At 37.1% G+C, this 13,932-nt stretch overlaps 2 protein-coding genes and 1 pseudogene across 5 annotated transcripts; 1 reads left to right on the forward strand and 2 right to left on the reverse strand.

The window, feature by feature from the left end:
* On the reverse strand, positions 1,119-1,577 carry LOC110270821. The gene has a single exon (XM_021120259.1). The coding sequence runs from the start codon at positions 1,575-1,577 to the stop codon at positions 1,119-1,121; it is 459 nt and encodes a 152-aa protein (XP_020975918.1).
* On the reverse strand, positions 5,349-6,259 carry LOC107638222 (annotated as a pseudogene).
* LOC107635779 (DExH-box ATP-dependent RNA helicase DExH3) lies at positions 8,763-13,173 on the forward strand. 4 transcript variants are annotated; one of them, XM_021120450.1, is made up of 10 exons: positions 8,763-8,938; positions 9,115-9,362; positions 9,895-9,990; positions 10,529-10,717; positions 10,815-10,974; positions 11,053-11,183; positions 11,395-11,568; positions 11,653-11,925; positions 12,404-12,598; positions 12,994-13,087. In XM_021120450.1, exons 3-10 carry the CDS (start codon positions 9,916-9,918, stop codon positions 13,012-13,014), a joined length of 1,218 nt encoding a protein of 405 aa, XP_020976109.1. In that variant the 5' UTR covers positions 8,763-8,938; positions 9,115-9,362; positions 9,895-9,915; the 3' UTR covers positions 13,015-13,087. The 4 variants fall into 4 exon arrangements, with proteins under 4 accessions (XP_020976109.1, XP_020976107.1, XP_020976110.1 ...); XM_021120448.1 differs by having other exon boundaries at positions 8,766-8,938; positions 13,015-13,173; XM_021120451.1 differs by lacking the exons at positions 12,404-12,598; positions 12,994-13,087 and adding an exon at positions 12,203-12,298 and having other exon boundaries at positions 8,767-8,938.

Here is a 13,932-nt window from a genome sequence, read left to right on the forward strand (position 1 = left end):
GATCATCGTCCGGTCTGGAATCATCGGGAGATGGAGAAGGTGGAGGAACAGGAGGCTGTGGAGGGTCACTCGAGATAGAACCTGTAGAATCATCACTAGGAAAAAGATCAACATTGGGGTTAGTAAACAAAGGTGACTGAGTAGTAGGAATCGACTCAAAGGATGAGAATCGAGAAAACATGTGGTGCTCCCAGAAGACAACATGACGAGATATACGAATACGTTTAGAGAGAGGATCCCAACAACGATAACCCTTGTGTTCAGTGTCATAACCAAGAAAACAACACATACGAGCCCGAGGTTCAAGTTTACTATGTTCATGAGGCTGAAGAAGAACAAAACATACACAACCAAAAACTCGAAGATAACTATAATCTGGGGGGGTATGATAAAGACACTCAAAGGGAGTAACATTACCAAGAACAGAAGAAGGGAGTCTATTGATAACATGAACAGCAGTAAGAACAGTTGCATCCCAAGTACGCTCAGGACACGAAGAAGAAAGGAGCATTGCACGGACGGAGTCAAGAATGTGACGGTGTTTGCGTTCAGCTCGGCCATTTTGTTGAGACGTACCACTGCAAGAAAACTCAGACAAAGTATCCTGTTTTGCAAGAAAGGTTAAGAGTTTGGAATCACGGTATTCCATAGCATTATCACGTCGAAAAACCTTAATGACCTTGGAAAATTGAGTTTTAATCATAGTAGCAAAGTTGATATAGATCTGAGGTAACTCATGGCGATTAGTCATCAAATAAACCCAAGTAAAATGGGAATAATCATCAATGAAAACGACAAAGTATCGAGCTCTGCCCATAGAGGCAGTGGGAGCGGGGCCCCAAACATCAGAGTGAATGAGATCAAAAGGAGAGCAAGCAAGAGATGAATTATTGTGAAAAGATAAAGCGGGTTGTTTGGCAGTTTGTCAAGAAATGCAATCAAAAGATTCATTTGGAACCTGACCTAAAACACCCTGAGAGACAAGAGGACGCAGTTTTCCTAGGGAGGTGTGGGCAAGACGCTGATGCCATAAGTGGAGGGTAGAGGGAGAAGAAGCAGCACAGAGATTTGGTACAGGAGGAATATGAAGATTCTCGAGTTCAAACAACCTTCCAACCTTACACCCAGTCCCGATGATTTGTTTTGCAGTATTGACAGAAGGTCCATTTGTAGTGGTACATGGACGAGAAAATATTACGCAACGAAGACATGTGATTAAAACAACCCGAGTCAAAGTACCATTTAGAATTACCTGGAGAGGTGGAAAAAGCAGCAGGAGTATTACCAGAAACAGAGAGAAGATGCTGAAGAAGAGATGCAATATCAGAAAGAGAGACATGAGACGAGTTGAGTGGACTAGGACGTGGTGGGCAAGTAGGACAGGCAGTAATTAAATGTCCCGAGAGCTTGCAGTAACGGCAGAACAGCTGTGAACAATGGTAGCTAAGATGACCTTTCTGGTGGTATGTGCGACATTCAACAGAAGGACAGTCGGGGAAGAGATGCCCAGAACGGTTACAGTTTCGACAGAATTTACCCTTTCTGTCGGTGGCAGCAAAAACATCTGACTTTTCCATGGTAGCAGTCACAAAGATCAAAGAGAGGAGAGAAAACGGAAATTTCGGAGCAGAAAATGAGAAATCGGAGTGCAGAATCGGAAAGAGCTCACCAAAAAACCTTAGGGAGGGACCCACTTGTCCGCCACGTCAGTGCCACGTTAGTAGTGACGTCAGCGCCACGTCAGAGAAGTGAAGACACGTGGCAGCACCGGAGAGGAGCAGGAGAGACACGCTGGCAGGAGCTGGACGCGGGTCAAAGTCAAGTCGGTCCGGGTCGCGCGGGTCAAACAAGAAGCTTCGGCCGACACGTGGCAGTGGGAGGAATGTCCGATCAGCGCTGAGATCTAACGGCTGCTGAAGCTTCTGGAGGAGGAACAATGGAGGTGGACAGCGAACTTCCAGCGGCGAGTGGCGGCGCGTCCGGGGGCTTCTGGCGGCGATCTTGGTGGCGTTGGAAAGTTGACGGAGAGAAGAACACGATGATGCCGGAGGTAACGAACCAAAGCATCGGAAACAAATCGAAATTTGCGAGCAAAGAGGCACGGGTGGAATCTGGAATGAAGATCAACCTGGTCGTAGCAGCGTCTTTCGGCGGCGCGTGGAGGCGCGTCTGGCGGCGGATGGCGGCGGTTCTCGTTGCGTTGGAATCACGGCGATAAGACGAACAAGATGGTTACGGGGTGACGAACCAAAGCGTCGAAAAGAGAACGAAAAAAGAGGCCAAAGAACACTGCCAAAAAGGAAAAACAAAGGGGCTATGAACTAATATTCATTAAAAAAAAAAGACCTAAGCTCTTGATACCATGTTAGAAACAAGAGACTGAGAGAATAATATGAAAAGTGTATTATTGAGTTGTGTGCAAAGGTACAATATACAAGGGGTATTTATAGGTGCTAAATGAATCAAAGTAATAAAGACATAGAATCCTACAATTAATGTACATATATACTATGTAAATATAGACGATACTAATTGATCTAAATTGATTCTAATAATTCTCAAACAATCCTCTTCATCTTTCTCTGAATACAATTATTCAATTAAGCTAAGCAAACGAAGCACCCATCTTTATATAGAAGAGAGAGAACAAAAACAGCATAGAGATAGAAGACATGTCTGCCTTTGATACCTTCAGTGTCGACTCCAATCACCACCAAAACCAAACCGACGAAGACAACTTCTCCGGCTACGGCGGCTACTCCAGCTTCTCCGGTGGAGATGTACCTACCGTCGACCACACTCCTCCAGCTGCATCGCCGAACATCTTCGGGTTCCGATCCAGATCCAAGCTACTCCCAGTTTTCCTTCGAACCGGTGCATGTAGCAGAAAACGGTAACGGCAATGGCTACCACGACGATGGCATTTTTATCTCAGACAGACCAATGCTTCCAGCACCCGCAGAGATGGGACCAGAGGAAGGTTGGGGAATTTGAAAGATTCAAAAAACCCTAATAAGGATGGGGTTGTTGATGTTGACGATGATGAGGAGAGCGAGGCTGATGAGGAAGAGGCGGAAACATCGAGAAGGGAGAATGGTGGGTCGAATCGCTAGGCCAAGGGATGATGCTGAGGAATAGAGGGCAGTTGGGAATTTAGTAAAAATCTATCTTTTTATGGGTACAAAGCCACTTTCATTTTTTGTGAGTATATTTGTCAGCGTTCTAAATTCTAATGAATACAAATGGTAATTTATTTAATATTTAAAAACCCACTTTAGATGAATCCTGAGTCTAAATAGATGAGTTCTCTATATATGAATGTTAAGTTTACCGTTCCTTTTTCAATTTTATAAACAGCATGCCGGCAAAAAGAAAGAACTTACCACGCAACTATTAACAAGGGGTCCAGAACTCAGAAACCCAACCGAGAACAACAGCAACTAAGAGGCAGTCAGCACACTCAAGGGGTCCACAATTCACAACTGCTAAAACTATTCAATCGAAGGGCTGACAATAGAAAAAACCTTCCCGGTGCTTTTTCAATAAAGTCTTGTCATATCCAAGTGGATGACATCACTACAGCAGAATACTGATCTAAAGTTTCTGCATGAGTACCGACCTGCTATTCCCACAGCAGCAATCAAAGGGGTAGACAACCCCCTCATCAATAAAAAGGGCAACACCAAATATCACTGGTAACCCTAGCCCAGTTTTACAAGAGTTGACTCAGAAGTAGATTCCGAAAATAGTTCTCCTTTCCTCTTGTAAGAAGCCATTCTAATGAGATATATACATCCTTACCGTATTTTCTGATTACTAAAGAAAGTGAAAATGGTAAGACATAACACACCTAGAGACTTGCTACATCAACAGAAGAAATGAATTAATATTAATAGACTCTAATATTAATAGACTTGCCATGAAAGTATTTAACTTGATGGTCACTAGGGGCTATTTACCTGACATTGTAACTTACACTTAACTTATACATGGATAGTGTGTGATTAAAAACATAAATAAGGTTATGCATCTTTTGAATGAAATGGTCAATGCTGGATTCGTTCCTGATGTTGTCACTTGGACCACTCTTATCGGTGGGTTTTGTCGAGTTGGTCGACCATTGGCTGCAAAAGAACTCTTTTTTAGTACAAACATGGCCAGATGCCCAATCTCCAGACTTGTGCTGTTATATTGGATGGTCTATGTAAATGCCAGCTTCTTTTCGAGGCAACATCGTTGTTTGAATTAATGGAGAAGAGTGGTTTGGATCTTAACATTGTGATTTATAATATTATGCTTGATGGAATGTGGGCCACTGGAGAAGTAAATGGGGCGTGAAAACTTTTTTCTTCTTTGCGTGCTAAAGGTCTGTAAATTCATTTGTATACTTATAACATTATGGTTAAAGGTCTCTGTAAACAAGGTTTAATAGATGAAGCTGAAGACTTACTTACGAACATGGAAGAGAATGGCTGCCCGCCAAACTACTCCACTTACAATGTCTTTGTCCAAGGGTTACTAATTAAAAATGATTCTTTAAGGTCCATGAAATACCTTCAAATAATGATAGACAAAGGCTTTTCAGTAGATGCTACCATCATAGAATTGATTATCAATTACTTATCCACTAATCAAGGAGACAGTGCATTTCGAGAATTTTTGTTCCCAAAAAGATAACATCTTACAGGATTTTCATTAGAAGTACATTGAGTCTGGCCTCTTGATTCATCCATGTAAATAATACTAGAAAAAATTAATACCATTCAAGAGCTTCCAGCTGACAACTTGTGCAATTATGAAGTTGATCCTTGACTTAGATCCTCTTAAAATACTCAAGAATTTGGTTTTTTCCGCCACTTGTTGGGGATGTTTGTTAATATAATAATTCTTTAGCTACCCAACAGTTAAAGTAGGAGTTGGTCATTGACTCTTCTAATGGCAAGTATTTTGGCCCCCTACTTGCACTTTTTTGTACAATAGATCAACAGTAGCTTAGATCAGAATATATAGGAGTTGGGCATTTAGAAAAGTATTTTCATTGTATTCCTATATCTATGTTGTCTTACTTAAATATAAAGATTTATGATAAAGCAAGTTACATTGGTTTGTATATGCTTTCTTTTCATTGTACTTTTTACATGAATGTATTAAAAATGAAAGTGACAATATTCATTCCTTTATAAAAGATAAGCAAAGTTATATTGTTGTTAAGTAATCATTGACACTTTGACAGAGATTCTGCCTAGGTAAATGTTATGTATAGTTTAGTTGAATGGATTCCATTAATTTAGAAGAATTATATGATATAAGCAGGCCTTAGGACTTGCCCTTTCCCTTGCAATCAGTAATGAAGGAGATAAATTTTAAGTGAGTATTAACTCATGAAATTTAGCAAAAGTTAACATGAATTTTAAAAAAGCAAGAGAACCAATAGCGCGCACAAAGAATAAATCCATTTTTACACATGAAATTATGTCTAGTAGATTTCCATCTCATATCATACTGTAATAGTCATCTTCATCACTCATCCCCATGAAACACAATATGGCTAATACAAACACGAAGAAAGATGAAAGCTCCATTGCAAAGGCTCCCCAACCAATAACACCAGAATGCTTTAGAATGCTTGGAATGGTAATGCTTTCAATAGTTGAGAATCTAGTCAAGAACTTGGCTAAATTCACCCGGCTGCTCCATCATTCATCAGACCACAAAACAAAAAGTTGAATGATTAATAACCTTGGCTCGGTATACAATCTTATCTTTTTTTCTTATTAAATTATTTTTCAATTAATGCTTGAATAATAACAGTTTACCTGCTATGAGATTCAGAAAATATAGAAGAACCATTAGACCCCGCAAAGAACCGCAGAGGCATTGGGAGAAGCACATATGTTATAGTTGCAAGAAAACAAAACACCAAATGTAATAACAAACCAGGAATGTTCGGTCACATTAACATCTCATTCCCTTAAATCTTCAAGAAATAAATACAGAGATGCTTTATCTCACCACTTAGCATCGGCCACCAATTATTATACAAAGCACATGCCTGTCACATAACACAGATGCAACTAGGTAAGCAACAATTACTTCGTTACCAATAAGATGTGATGCATTTATTAACAATGAGAAGAACACAGACCAAAATTTGCAAGACAATTCCCCCAGAGACTAAGATTGCCAAAAAGGCAAGTTATCCCGTGCTCAGGCAAGAACGCAAATATCCTGGTAAGTCTGCCATCTCCAACTCACCTCATGTTACACGGAAAAAGGGCTGGAGCAAGAAATCTCATTACCATAATACTATATGGATATTAAATCAGAAGAAAATACTAAATCAAAACCAATTCTAATTTCTAACAAAGCTGTCATAGATAAGATGAAGGTGTAAACCAACCACACTGATATTCAAAAGTTTGGTTTTATTCTATCACAGTGCCTGCTGCATAAGCACAGAGAAAGAAAATCTAGTGATTTAAGATCAGTATCAGGTAAATTAATGACATAACGAAGAGAACAAAGGCCATATTTTTTATGAGATAGCTAAAATGCAATATGATTTCAAACCTAATTCACCTAATAGACATTACATTATTTCAATCACAATTTGCCATACAAGATATCACTTCTCTTTATTATTGAACAAGTGAATGACATTTCCACACCTTTTCACAAACAAGCCTTTGCATATCTGAAATGGTTTAAACATATAATAGTACCTAAAAATCAAAAACCCAATCCCACATATTTTTTACCCTAAAATCAACAAGATCAAAGTTGCACTAGCCAAATGATTGATTGATACCCAAAATCCATACAACAATCTAGTCTAGATGACAGTATATTCAAATATAACTAAATTCACGGATACAAAAACCCAAAGCTAAAAGCGAGGGCCATGGAAGTAAATCCTATGAACAAGCACAGGAGTAATGGCAATTTTGTTCTCTCAGATAAAAGAGAGCAAGAAACTAACAATCAGCAAAGTTTAATCAGAAAAGATGATACACTATAATCCCTAAAATTGAAAGGAGAGGGTTCAGCCTGCAAATAAGTGCATGCGATTGGGAACTACATAAGCAAAGCGGAATCCAATCTGGGAGAACAATAAACTCCGATAAAACCACAAATTGATAAGAGATGTGGAAAAAGGTTGCAGAATAACACAAATTGGGGGGGGGGAGATTAAGAAACTCATACCTGAAGAGTGAAGTGCTTAGAACGAAGTAGAATTTTTGGTTGTAATTGATAGGAGATATATGGATCGGTGCGGTTGATGTATACGGAAGGTTGAATAGCATTCAGGGTTCAGCGGCAACGGCAATGACCTGCCACTCAGACTTAGCTACCAGCTAGCACATGGGTCCAAAATCCCAACAAACCCTTCCGTAGATTATAGAATCCGCCACGATACTCGAGAAACCTAGCAGATTAACGCGATAGCGAAGAACAAGAACACAGATCGAATTGAAAGTGTAGTGCGGCGGGAGGGTAGTAGCTGACATGAGGACATCAAAGGAAAGATTTTTTGGCAGAGCCAATTGTGATGATGCTTAGTGTAGGAGGAACCCTAGCAGAGATTCTCTTCTTCAAAAGAATGGTTAAAAGAGAAGGGAGAATTTTAAAAAACTAAAAATATGAAGGGGTAGTCAAAAATAAAAAAATGGGGTTCTATTTGTAAATATTTTTTTATAGTTAATGATATTTTTATAGTCCCATATAGAGGTGGGAGTAAAGAATTCGTTGCCTAAAAATTAATTTTTAAAAGTAACTTATAAAAATTAACTTTTAAAAGATAACTTTTTAAAAGGGTCACGGATTTGTTACTCCCACTGAATTATATAACTAAATTTATTTATCCGTTAGTGCTTTCTTATTTTGAATTCATTTATCTAGTGAATGAGCTAAATATTACTTTACTATATTGGACTTCATTTTATCCTCTTTGTTTGTTCTTTTTTTTGCAGTAAAGAAATTTTACATCTGATTATTGAACCAACAATAGATAATTTTAGATAATTATATTCTAAATATAAAGCTCTAGAATATTCAAGTAAACTGGTCTTGAAAAATAAGTTTATTCATAATTGTTTTATGAATTTGAAACTAACACAGGATGACTTTTACTATGTTGGTTGTCTAAAATTGAAAGTGATCAGAAAATACTCTAGGCATTGAAGTAGTAGGAGAAGGTGCATATTGGTTTTCAAAAATTGGAGTAATATCTTAGTGTAATAATTGTTTTACTTTATTTTATGATTGATGTGTACTTTGTAACTTTATATGATTACATGTATTTAACTTTGATCGAATTATCTTAAAAAAAAAAAAAAAGATTAACTATATTAAAATAGTTCATATTCTAGAGATGTAATATAAGACTTCTTTTTTTTAACTAACATCCATGAAGTTTATCCACAGGTATGAGAGTGATAATTTTGAGAAAATAAGAGTGCACTTGAGAACAACATGTTAGCAGTTTTCAATACATAATCAGTTACTTAAAAAAAAAAAGAGAAAATATATTTATATCCTTGATGGTTCATTTTAAATCAGTGTGCAACTAAATTTTAAATTTTTTTATCATAGGTGACAAATTTTCAATAAATCATGTTTGGGTCTAATTTATTAAGCCTTAAAATAACATAAGAATTAAGAGACAAAAGAATAATTATTAAAAAAATAAGATAAGCAAGAGGGAAGGATACTCTTAAGAAATTTATATCATTTACAGGTCAAAATTAGCAAGTATAAAATAGTGGCTACCATATCAACCTTAATGTTATCATTATTTATAGGTTTTCTCAATTCTGTTTGTTAAATTCTGAACAAAATTACCCTGGGCAGCCGACAATATGCAAGAGTTGTTGTCTTTAGTAAAGCACCTCTGCCAAATTACCGCCCTGATTTGGATGATAAGCGTCCACAAAGAGAGGTATCACATTGCATTGATGTTTTCTGTTCATTTCCTTTTGTTTCTGCACTAAGAGTTATTAACAAACACCAGCCTTATTAATTGTTTGAACACTTTAAAAATTGTGATGTTTGGTAAATCCTTTATCCTCTTGCATGTTCATGCTCTGATTGACTGATTTTTCTGTGCTCTTGCAGGTAATCTTACCTTTTGGTGTTCATAGAGAAGTAGATACTCATCTCCGCGCCCATCTTTCACAAAAGCCTACAAAAAGGCTAGGTTTTTTTTTTATGATTCTTTGCATAGATCAAGTGATTCTGGAAGTATTCGCACCAATGACGGGATTTATGAGAAGCCAGTGCCTAGGATCCATAATTCTGTTGTCAAGGAGAAAATCCTTCAGCGGAGAAGTTTGGAACTGCGTATTAAGCAAGAAGATTGGCAGGTTTATTAACCCTATCTAAATTGCATCTTATTTTCCATTATATTCTTAGTTGGCATTTAAAGAGTGTTGTGCATTCTTTTTTGAATATCAACCAGTATTTAATTTGTGGTTTTTGGGTTCCGGCAATAAAAACATTTTTATTGCTGGTTCAATTCAAGTCTCATTCGTATTGTGAGTGGAACTTTATGAAATCTAGGTACAATTAACGACCTTATTGGTCTAGCCCTGATCGTTATTGTAATAGTTATATCTGTTATGTTTGAATACACTTTTAATGAGTAATAGTTCGTATATTAACAAATTTAAAAAGTTGTTTGTTTCATTGTAGTTCTTTTGACTGGAGTGTCATGAGCAATAGTTGAATATTCTAGATGTTTGTGAGTTTTGATTCATGTTATGTGGTTTCTGAGCTTGTTGACTTATAATTTGAGATGTTTGTTGATCTTCTCTATCTGTGAAAATTTGTGTGTATAAATGTCCTTGTACAAATTTAGCTTTTAGAAATTTATAACAGATGCTGGTTTATCCGTAGGGGTCTCCTGAAGGGCAAAGGATGCTCGAATTTCGTAGAAGTCTTCCTGCATTCAAAGAGAAAGATGCATTTTTGAAAGTCATTTCAGATAATCAGGTGAAAAGGGAAAAATGTGTCCCATGTGTTATGTAATGCTGTCACTGTCATATTACAATTCTTTCTGAGATTCATGCTTTGTTAGCACTGGAACCACAGTTACAAATTTAGTTAAGGGATGTGAAGTGAGTAATGACTTGTAAGAATGCAGCTATCCGTGATCGATTGTATGACTGTGACACGTTTGGAGAGGCATAGACACTGGAACATACATTTCTGGACAACATACATAATAGAGACTAATTTAGTTGTATAAGGTGCTATCAATCAGATCATGAATGGATGATATTCAATCTGATCAGCAAAATTTACCACAATAAAATACTCTGAATAATGTTTTTTTTTTAAATGTTATAGAGGTTAGTTATCAAATTGGCACAAGTTATAATTTCTTAGCAAGCTATAATTCAGAATTCGTGACATATGTTGCAAATTTTTTTTCTTATGTAGGACCATTTATTGCTGAGACTATGAATCCTGATATGCTTTTATTGAATGATAGTTTATATTAATTGGTGTTATTAATGAAAATTTGCAGGTCATTGTTGTCTCAGGTGAAACTGGTTGTGGTAAGACCACACAACTTCCCCAGTACATACTAGAATCTGAGACTGAAGCTGGACGTGGTGCTGGATGTAACATAATTTGTACTCAGCCTAGAAGAATATCTGCTATGTCTGTTTCTGAAAGAGTTGCAGCAGAACGTGGGGAGAAATTGGGAGAATCTGTTAGTTTGTGAAACTTTTGGGCTTTCTGGTTCTTGAAGTATCTGTTATACTTATGACTACTTATTAACTTATATTATCTAATTTGTCCTTCTGAAGGTTGGCTACAAAGTTCGGTTGGAGGGTATGAAAGGAAGGGATACTCCTCTTCTTTTTTGTACCACAGGTGTATTATTGAGGAGACTACTAGTGGATAGGACTTTAAATGGTGTAACTCATGTTGTTGTTGATGAAATTCATGAACGTGGAATGAATGAAGGTAGTCATATATAACGTGTATTCCAGTGTTGTTGATTGCGATACAAGTTTACTTACCACTGGTTTTCACTTTTGTCAGATTTTTTTTTGATTGTCCTGAAGGAGCTTCTTCCTCGCCGTCCTGATTTGAGATTAATTTTGATGAGTGCAACCTTAAATGCTGAGCTTTTCTCTTCCTACTTTGATGGTGCTCCAACTATGCACATTCCTGTAAGCTCTAGACACAAACAGCTTATACCATATTCACTTTCTCTAAAAAATTTCTTTTATAAAATAAAGACAGCTCTTTTTTCAGTCAGGTCTCAGTAGTAGTTGCTTGTTAAATATTTCACGAAGTGTCATGCATAGATTTCTCATTTTGCTTATAGTTGTCTTTAAAAATACCCTTCTCCTTTTGATCTTATGGCCTGTGAAATTATAGGGTTTTACATATCCAGTCCGAGCAAGTTTTCTGGAGGATATTCTGGAAGTGACTGGATATCGGTTGAATCGTTATAATCAAATTGATGACTATGGTCAAGAAAAAACATGGAAAATGCAGAAACAAGCTTTAGCTTTCCGGAAAAGAAAGAGCCAAATTGCTTCTGCTGTTGAGGTGCGTAACTTGCCGTAACATTGTTGCTTTTATAGCTATTCTTTTTGGGTCTAATTCTGTTCATTTCTCTATGAGTTTGTATAGGATGCGCTAGAAGTTGCAGACTTCCACAGATATAGTCTACGCACTCGGGAGTCATTGTCCTGCTGGTGCCCTGACTCACTTGGTTTTAACCTTATTGAACATGTGCTTTCTCACATTGTCAAGAATGAAAGGCCAGGTGCTGTTTTGGTTTTTATGACTGGGTGGGATGACATAAACTCCTTGAAGGATAAGCTCCAAACTCATCCTTTGTTAGGAGATCCCAGCCGTGTCTTGCTTCTTGCATGTCATGGATCCATGGCCAGCACTGAGCAGGTAATGTTCATAGTAATAGGCTGGAAAGAAGCCAGCAAAAACAGTTGCCACATTCTAGTTTGCGATTTAATTCAAGATATCAAAGTGCTATATAGTTCCCCTCTTAAGCTTATTGAGGGTAAATATGGTATTAAAAATGGGTTTTTTTTACTGGCTTCGGGGAACAATTTTTTTTTTCAAGATTATTTGATTGTAGAAGGGGAGATATTTTAAAATGCAACTTGGAATCAAGAGTCTTGTAGAGCATGAATTTAATCTCATCCATTTACTGCTGCAGTTGCGTATCTAAGGGACTTACTTTGTTACGCTTGCATTTATTTTGCTGCGGAAGATGGGGGAGTGTTGGATTTCTTGTCATGTTGAAGCGATTAACTGAATAACATCTGTGTCTCACCTTATATTTCTAGTCATATTTATGCATAGCAATGTATTTTCTTATAAATTTTGTCTGCTTTCCTGTTTTTTTTTTCTTCTGTAGAGGTTGATATTTGAAAACCTTGAAGGTGCGGTGAGGAAAATTGTTCTGGCAACTAATATTTCTGAGACTAGTATTACCATCGATGATGTTGTCTTTGTGGTTGATTGTGGTAAAGCTAAAGAGACATCATATGATGCACTAAACAACACTCCTTGTTTACTTCCATCTTGGATATCAAAAGCTGCTGCCCGGCAGGTATTTTTTTTTATTGTTTATTTAATTTTGTGGATATTGATTATTTACCCCTTTGAGGTTGAACATTGTCAAATTAAACTGGTTAAGGAAGACCTAGAAAAATAGAGAACAATGTTATAAAAATCGTTGATCCATATTTTTTTCTTGAAATTTTCGTTTTTCATCGGGTAATGGGATCAGGATCAGCTGTATTTTCTTTACAACAAAAATCTAATAATTTTAGATTGTAAATAATGTGTCAATTGGAACAGATGGAATTGTTGCTGTCACATGCACAGACATTCTTGTATAGTTTAGCTAGTATACAGATGTATATAGATTCACAATGTTTGATACTTTCCAAACTACTACTTATTATGAAGTATATGGATTTGATTATTTTGGTTTCTTAAAAGGTTTCAATTTCTTTTCTTTAGAGGAGAGGAAGGGCTGGTCGTGTTCAACCTGGTGAATGCTACCATCTATATCCCAGATGTGTTTATGATGCTTTTGCTGATTATCAATTGCCAGAACTTTTGAGAACACCTTTGCAGTCCTTATGTTTGCAAATCAAAAGTTTACAAATTGGAAGTTGATGGTTTATCAGTGGCTAAGAGAAAAGGGGGTTGAATCTTAGCCCCCTTTTCACTTAGTAACTCTTGCTGTCCTTTAGAACACTTGAGGAGATATTTCTTGTTTTTGTCTCATGCCTAGCCAAGAGACTTTTTCGTTTTGTCTCGTGACCAGCCACGAGATATTTTTCAGTTTTGTCTCCTATGCAGCAGAAACAGAAATGGAGTAGAAGAGAGAGAAATATACACCAAGATATATCCTGGTTCAGCTGCTAAGTGCAATGCAGCCTACATCCAGTCTCCATCACAATGATGATGGAATTTCACTATAATCATCCTTGATTACAAACACCAATTCTCCCTAGGAACTACCCTTCCTATCCGGGACAAGTCCAGAATCTAATTCCCAATCCTGAACTTGACTTGGTCACTACCAAGCTTTCAACTGCTAAGAGCTAACCCAACTTGAAAGGGGATTTCCACAGAATCATGAAATACAATACAGATGTATAAAGGACCTCTAAGGACATCTATGGCTTTTCTTTTAATTTTGCACTCTCAGCCTTTTTTCGCTCTATGGCTTTTTCTTACAAACCTCACTGTTTGCCTTTTTCTATGAGACTCAAGACAGACAAAATTAAACAGAAAATTACAAAATAGAAAACATTGAAGGAGAAAAACTTCTGTTAGCTTAGGTAGCTATGAGAACTCTATGCCTTGCACTCTCACTCCTTGCTTCAAGCCCTGGCTGTTCTCCCTTATTTATAGAAGGGGAAGCCTCCA

The sequence above is a fragment of the Arachis ipaensis genome, chromosome B04 (genome assembly GCF_000816755.2).
Source record: "Arachis ipaensis cultivar K30076 chromosome B04, Araip1.1, whole genome shotgun sequence".
Classification (NCBI taxonomy): domain Eukaryota; kingdom Viridiplantae; phylum Streptophyta; class Magnoliopsida; order Fabales; family Fabaceae; genus Arachis; species Arachis ipaensis.